At 37.3% G+C, this 7806-nt stretch overlaps 1 protein-coding gene across 1 annotated transcript; it reads left to right on the forward strand.

The window, feature by feature from the left end:
- The first annotated feature begins 1497 nt into the window (after positions 1-1497).
- On the forward strand, positions 1498-3919 carry LOC113286933 (NAC domain-containing protein 78-like). The gene is made up of 4 exons (XM_026535577.1): positions 1498-1767; positions 1890-2167; positions 2259-2471; positions 3184-3919. The coding sequence occupies exons 1-4, from the start codon at positions 1578-1580 to the stop codon at positions 3580-3582; spliced, it is 1080 nt and encodes a 359-aa protein (XP_026391362.1). The 5' UTR covers positions 1498-1577; the 3' UTR covers positions 3583-3919.
- The last annotated feature ends 3887 nt before the right edge of the window (positions 3920-7806 follow it).

Here is a 7806-nt window from a genome sequence, read left to right on the forward strand (position 1 = left end):
GGAATTTAAATTAAACACTCGAGTAGTACTAGTAAATGATACCGGTTCACAGTGTTGTAATCAATAATATCATACAATACCGGTTGGATTAATCGGATTATAAAATTTTCTTGTTTTTCTTTGCAAGTTATTCTATAAAATTTGTAACTAATTTTAACTTTTCCGACTTAAAATATAATTCTGAAATGATTTATGATTGAAAAAAGAAAAATACAATACTGAAATGAGTGAATGACAGATGGCACACGAAATACTCTTCCATGCAATCATGAAAACGATAAATATAGAAGACAAAGCAGACCTCGAGCCAGATATCAGGCAAATAAAATCTCGAATAATCTGATATCTAACTCAACGAAAATACCTAGCCAACTTCAAATCGTGAGCGTGAGTCATACCATGACAGACATGATGTTGTTCAGAGGTTGGAGTAAATCAAGGTTCCGGGTAATAGGGTGATGCCTGACGGAGTACCTGAAATGGGTATCAAAGAAATTACTCTTTTTCAAAGCAACCACGAAGACAGTAAATAAAAACGGCTTAATTGGGGGCCTCACCAATTTTGTTTGCACCACAAAATTTTCAGGGGCGTATCAATAGTAAAGTGAAAATACTGTTTTACCCCTTATTTTTTTATTTTTTTTCTAATCAAAACTTTAAAATCAAAATCAATCTTTTTTCTTCGAATCTTGTATTTGCAATTTTTCTTTTTTTTGTTCAAATTTGTATGAAAAATCGTCATGAATTTTTTTAAAAAAATAACGACTCTCAAGAGTCGTCATTGTTTTAATGACGACTCCAAACAGTCGTTATTGCTTATAAAAGAGTCATTATCTTCTTTAAAGATTCATTAATGGCCATGCGTAGTTGAACATTAACGACTGTCTAGAATCGTCATTAAAACAATGACGACTCTTGAGGGTCGTTTTTTAAATAATAACGATTGTTTAGAGTCGTCACTGAAACAATGACGATTCTTGAGTGTCGTTATTTTTTTTAAAATTTAATGACAACTTTTCATACAAATTTGCGTAGAATTTTTTTTTTCAAACATAAGATTCGGAAAAAAAAAATTGATTTTGACTTTAAACTTTTGATTTTGATTTTAAAATTTTGTACTAATTAAAATGATATTACCACTAATCATATAAGGGTAGATTAGGCATTACTAAAATATTTGAATAAAAATAACCAAATTAGGATTGGGTGATTTTTTTGTCCTCTAGTGGGAGGCCCCAATACTTTCGAGGCCCCCAATTCAGCGGTGTAAATAAATTTTAAAAAATGAAACTTTTTTGCGTTTCCACTCGACTGTACCGCCTAGATGATAAAACACTACGCCCTCAACAAAACCCAAAATCTAAATCAACTTCCCATCTCAACTTTGATCAACGATCTATATAAACCAACGCATCATATGAAGCTACACCACAAAACATACAAACAGAATATATAAAACCCTCCTTATACTCCAAACAATTGAAATCGTAAAAATGATGTTTCAAAAAATCAAAATAAATTCGATGTAATTTCTTCTCCAAAAAGAAAAACCCTAATCGATCAAATCAAAATCAGTAATGGGGATTGGAGGTAAAGAATCATCAACTTCAACAGCAACATCTTCACTAGCACCAGGTTTCCGATTCCATCCAACTGATGAAGAACTCGTTAGTTATTATCTCAAACGAAAAAATCTCGGAAAACCATTCAGATTTTACGCCATTTCTGAAATTGATATCTACAAATTCGAGCCATGGGATCTTCCAGGTTAATCAAATCCCTTTACACTGTTTAATTTGACTTTTTTTTCCTACATTTTTTGATTTTTTTTTTATGAAATTGAGTTTTTGATTCTAGGGTTTGAATTTGGGTTTTTTTGGTGTGAATAGGTCAGTCGAGGTTAAAGAGTAGAGACCGGCAGTGGTATTTTTTCAGTGCGTTGGATAAGAAGTATGAAACGGGATGGAGAAGAAATAGAGCTACTGGTCAAGGTTATTGGAAAACTACAGGGAAAGATAGGGCTGTTTGTAGGAATAATCGATCAGCAGCTAGTATGAAGAAAACACTTGTGTATCATTTTGGGAGAGCTCCGCGCGGTGAAAGGACCAATTGGGTTATGCATGAGTATAGACTTGCTGATGACCAGCTTGGGAGAAATGTTCTACAGGTGGGGTTTTTGGGGTTCAATTTTTGTGTTTGTGTTGAATTGGGATTGGATTTTTGTTTTGACTGTTGAAAGATTTGTTTTTTTTTTATAGGTTGGGAGGAGTTCGTTTGTGTTGTGCAGGATTTTTCAAAAGAGTGGAACAGGACCGAAGAATGGGGAGCAGTATGGTGCTCCATTTATTGAGGAAGAGTGGGATGAAGATGGTGCGGCTCCTGAACAAGATGAAGTTCTGGCTATTGGTGGTGGGTATTCTAATGGTAGTGGTGAAGAAAACAGTCCTGCTGCGCAGGACGATGAAGCTGAGGTAAGAATGTTGGTGGACTAGTATTTCTTTGTTTTTTAGTTGAATTGCTATAGCTTTTTGGTTATGAACATTGAGAATCCGTCCTCAAAGATCTAAATAGAATTCTTGAACATGTTTAATCCTGTCTGGTTTGAAGTCAAAGACATATCTTATAGGTAGATATCTGCTTAAGAAGATAAACTATGTTTCAATATAGAATCAGTTTAGGGACCTTTTTGGATTCAGCTGTTTACATCTTCCGAAGTCCAAAGCACCATCTGCAAGCAATGCTTTGGGACGGCATTTCAAGGTTATTGCAGGGTGTTAGTAGTCTGAGTGAATCGGCATGTTGTATGAGTTGAAGACGAATTGACAGCAAGTAAATAGCAGTAGTTTCAGGTTTCAACTTTTCAACCTTTTGAAGACTCAAAAGGGTTCAACTACCATGTTTTCTTTTCAGCTGTTGGCTTTAGTCAGATTTGTGATGTACTGTTTGAGTATGCTTTGTGATCCACGTTTCCATTAAAAATACTAATCATATGCAGAATATAATTGGAACCAAGGTTATAATGAATTGGATTGGTTCTCCATGGCTGCATTTTTTTCTGTATTTGGTGAAAATGGCTTTGATTAAAGAAATATATTCCTATTTGCTGAGATTTTTTGGGTTTTAGTATGCAAAGATAAGAAAGCTTTCTGGAAATAAAATTTTGAATTATCTTCTATTTTGCAGAACATGGAGACCTCACCTTTTGTTGTAGCTGTGTCGTTCAAAAACCTCCTTCGTGACATTTTGCGGAAATTCAAGCTATCCCCACCAGTGTATGGATTTTCACAAAATCAGGAAGATCAATATCAAGCATGGGTCAAAGTACAAATTGATGACATTGAAATTGAAGGGGTTAAGTTTTATGGGGTTTGGTCACATATAAGGAATGAATCAGAGATGGATGCTGCTAGAACTGCTATTAGGTATTTGAAGACGATATTTGAATTTGAGGTTGAGGATGTTAACCTGGAAGATATCCGCATTTGCAAAGACCACTATGAAAGTGTTGAACATGAAAATGAAGAATTACGTGTAAAGTTGAAGGAGTTGGAGGCCAAGTTGAAAAGTCTTGAAGGATCATAGCCTGTATTTCTGAAAACAAATATGAGTTACTGTATTCGGGAGAGTCTTGGTGAAAGGTAAAAAAAACAACAACTAGGCAGATTAGGTTATAATGTGTTGTCTGTCCCAGTGTAGTAACAATTTATTTAATATAGTCTTTGCCGAAAAAGCCTTTGGTGCTGACAGAAAACAGATAATTTGCAGAGAAATCTTAAAAGTGTACCAAAAACCAATGGCTTTTTATCCCTCCACATGACCATTCAGGGATCTCTTGATTGCAGTTCTCTCTGTGAACTTCAACTGTCTATCTGTTCATTAGTCATTTATTTGTACAGTGTTTCTTTTATTGGTGTTGTTACATTTTTGTCCAGAATATTGCTAATTGGCGATGAACTTTCAATGCAATTGTCCAGAATGCTAGACTATAAATCTTACTGTTACCAGAATGTTGTCTTGGTAGTTCCACCTGGGAAAATGCCAAGCTTCCACGGAACCCTGATTGCAGGGATGGACACTTCAGAGGACCTATCAGCTTCGTTGACGAATATGCAGAGCCAGCTGGTGTAAATGGTTAGCTACAGAATTGCCTGTTGGGAAAGAGTCGTTAATATCTGGGAGGAATTTAATGTCTCACACACCAGACAAAAAATGAATATCTTGAATGGAAGCTAGAATTTTTTTTCGGACATTTAAACTACCAGAGAGCTGGTTATTGTAGTTAAACTACCAGAGAGCTGTCATACTTCACTGCCCTAAGTAATCTACCAGTTCTCAATGGGGTGATCGATCACACAGAAATTAACAATCTTGCAGACTCTGACAAGGGAGCAGATCCATCAGGGTTTGGAATGCTTGGTGAATACCTAGATTAAATCGATGCCACCGTATGACTTCTTTAACCATATGGATTTGGTTCACTAAAATATTACATGATGACGAACCTGTCATGAGCAGTTCACTGTATTCCAAAGAGGTAATATCAACTCCAAATGCATCTGTATCTGTACCTGTTGCTTGTGGAAAACTAGGATTTCTGGTCATCTTATTGTGTTGCTGCTGCTGCTATTGCAGGTGGATACTGAATCAAACAAGTGTATCTGACAATCCTAGAACCTTCAAAGCCACATGCTATTGAAATTGTGTCGTCTGCACCGTTAATCAGAGATCAAAAAGATTGCACGAGGTAAAATATTCCACAAACAAAGTTTTTGACCAACTTGTAGTTGTAGAAATTTTACATTTAGCTTATGAATCCGAAACCACTATTTTATACATTACTGGTGCACATATCAGCTATAATTAAGGATGGGAAGGTCCAATTTCCTAACAGATCCTGCGCCTGACTCGCTGTACTAACTGTGGATAACTGTCTTGACACCGAGAAAGATCAAGTCAGATTCCTAGCTTGGAAGAAAGAAAAAGATTTGAGTCGAGCTCCTGCATATGCTCCAGAGTAGTTTCACATGAAGGATGCAACAGTTCTTGATCAGACTTCGACCTCAGTAGTCATTATCTTCTAGTCCAGTCCAAGTTACTGCTGGGATGATCCACAATCCACATCTCCGGTAGCATGACAATTAGCATCAATGGAAAGGGAGACTTGTTACAGAGGAAAAGTGGGGAAGTTGATGTTCATATTCCCTCATAGGTCATTCCACTTGATCGTTCCGTGGGTTCTGATTTTCTGAGTGAGCTACAAGGTGAACCTGTTTCCTTACTGGTGAGTTGGGATCATAGTCGTGTGCTCACCTACTAATATTTTATTGCAAACATTTAGAAATCGTATCTTGTGGAGTAAAATGTAGTTGTGGTGGATATAACAAGTGTAGTTCCTTTAGAGTAATTTAAAAAAATTTCCTTCTAAAAAACTAAAATGAAAAAACCAGGTAGTCTTAGTTATTTCCATTTATTTATTTTTTCGTTTTCAATTTACTTAAAATAAACTGTGTACTTTATACTTGATGGGCCTCTGAAGCTTGGTTTATCGCTCAGGATTATAAAGCAGTTCGAAGAAGATGGGAAGGAAAAAAACCTTGAGGCTATTTTTCAATGAGTTTCATGGCAAGTCAAGACCGTTGCTCTACCTGTTGGAGGTGGATTATACACATGGTCTAACATGCATCAAGACCCTATATTATGCAAGCTTGGCAGGGTGCCGATGTTTTCAGCTTACGAAGGTAAATATCCTAGTGTAGCGCAAACCTTACCGTCTAGGAATATACTAGATCATTCTCCAATGTTCCTTACAACAGGGAACATTCGTAGGCCTCACCCTCCAATGTTCTCTCAAGGAATTTCAGCCTAACCTTGAAATCTGGTGGGACTCAGTTATCTACTCTGGTTCACCAAGTTTCTTCCTGAAAAGGTGGAGTAAAACAACATATGTACAGAACGGAACAAAGTAAGATAATCTAGTTGCAAAATTTAATGCACTGAATATGAAGTAACAACTATGGAGATTGTCAGATGAAGATTTTGCAAACAGGGTTCACTGCAAGGTGGAGCTGAAAGTTGAAACAAATCCAGACTAGATGACCACATGTAGTGGCGCTATTAAGAGCAACAAACAAACACTTCAAATGAGGTGTTCGTAACACAAAACATCTGCATTAATCAGCAAATGGGAGGAAGAGAAGAAATACCATCCACAAGCTAGTGATAAATGGTGAAGACAACTTCAACCATAATGACATCAAGAATGAATTTCTGAACTACTTTACAAATTACAATCATGTTTGAAGAGCATCATAAGTGGAGTCCACAACTTGAAAGCTCTGGTTTCACAAAATTGTCTCATGAGGAAAAGATATTGTTTGAGAGACCAGTCCTAGAGGAGGAGAAGGTGTGGAGCACTTCAACCAATGTGACAACAATAAGTCACCTGGACGTGATGGTTATCCTATTGGAATTAATCAAGGTGACCTGATGGTAAAACCAGGAGGATCCCACAAACCTATTAGTATTGCTAGTGACCCGCCTGTTATGCATGAGATGGAAGACACTGTCCATCAACTTCAACTCTGAAGTCATAGTCAAGGAAGGCTGCAATTGGTTGAGCAATCAGGAAGCACATTTCCTCATAAAGCTGTTTGGGTCAGATTTGTTCCTCCTAAGGTGCAAGTTTTTGTTTGGCTAGCATACCGCAAGGCTATTCCAACTGTGGATTACCTAAATAAGATGGGGTGTAATATTTTTGAGTCACTATGCTGCTTCTGCAACAACAATGAAGAAGGAATTGACCACCTGTTGCTGCAGTGTCCTTGAGCCAAGGAACTATGGGTGTATTTTGCAGATAGCCTCACTTCAGCATGGTCTCAGAGGAAGGAAACTTGGGAGGAAAGCATGGCCTCTAATACCTTCTGCAGTATCTTGAGTCGTTTGCAATGAGAGGAATGCAAGAGTTATGGCAAAAAAAAAAGAGAGAGGCAAGTACAAGCAGACATCAATCCATGAGGTTAAAAGTCATATATTTCTGAGGATCTGGTTGATTGTGTCGCTTTTATACTTGTAATTCGCTTTTACCAGATAAGTTTGGTCGACTTGTTTGCATTTATATTTTTACATTTTCGATTTGGTTAGCAAGGTTAGTTAACATAAAAATACGTGTGCTTTCTATAGATACTTGATATCAAGAGGCAATGCCAGGAGAGTCGTGTAAGAGTATATGTCCTCGTTTGGACACCTTAATCACATTTCAAAAACACTGATTTTATTTCCCTTGCTTGTACACCCTAATCACCATCCAAAGCGACTCCGCTATCAACAAGCAAGTGCACGATCTAGTGGCACGGTTTTTACATTTTTGAATACCCCACCAAACGCTACTGGGTGGGCGGTCACTGTCAAGAGTTTAGGCCCGTGCAAACCGGCCCGGACCAACAACACCAACACAAACACCAAGTTATCTTTTGTGAGCAAGTCTATAAATAGGAAGGAGGAGGGCACTAGTAATAGTCTATCATCTAGGGTTCTTATTCTAAACTTATGCGTTCCATCTAGGGTTCTTATCATGGAGTCTCTTCCCTCAGATATCTTATTAGATATCCTTTCTCGGGTTCCAACTGAGTTTGTTTTAGAGTGTAAACTAGTATGCAAAAGTTTGGGAACTCTCATCCATCACAGCGGAACTGAATTTACAAATATGCACTTCAGCCGCCAGCTTAGTCATCTCTATGGTCGTGATTGCGACAACGATAGTATAGCTGCTAAGGTGGAAACAAGTCTATATTTTGCTGGTTTTTATGG

This window comes from Papaver somniferum, chromosome 6, assembly GCF_003573695.1.
Source record: "Papaver somniferum cultivar HN1 chromosome 6, ASM357369v1, whole genome shotgun sequence".
Classification (NCBI taxonomy): Eukaryota; Viridiplantae; Streptophyta; class Magnoliopsida; order Ranunculales; family Papaveraceae; genus Papaver; species Papaver somniferum.

What these genes read in the sequence shown, in the direction of transcription:
- LOC113286933 (XM_026535577.1), top strand. Translation starts at nt 1,578, where the DNA reads ATGGGGATTGGAGGTAAAGAATCATCAACTTCAACAGCAACATCTTCA. An exon ending in CGAGCCATGGGATCTTCCAG is followed by an intron (nt 1,768 to 1,889) that starts GTTAATCAAATC and finishes TGGTGTGAATAG; the next exon opens with GTCAGTCGAGGTTAAAGAGT. An exon ending in TTGGGAGAAATGTTCTACAG is followed by an intron (nt 2,168 to 2,258) that starts GTGGGGTTTTTG and finishes TTTTTTTTATAG; the next exon opens with GTTGGGAGGAGTTCGTTTGT.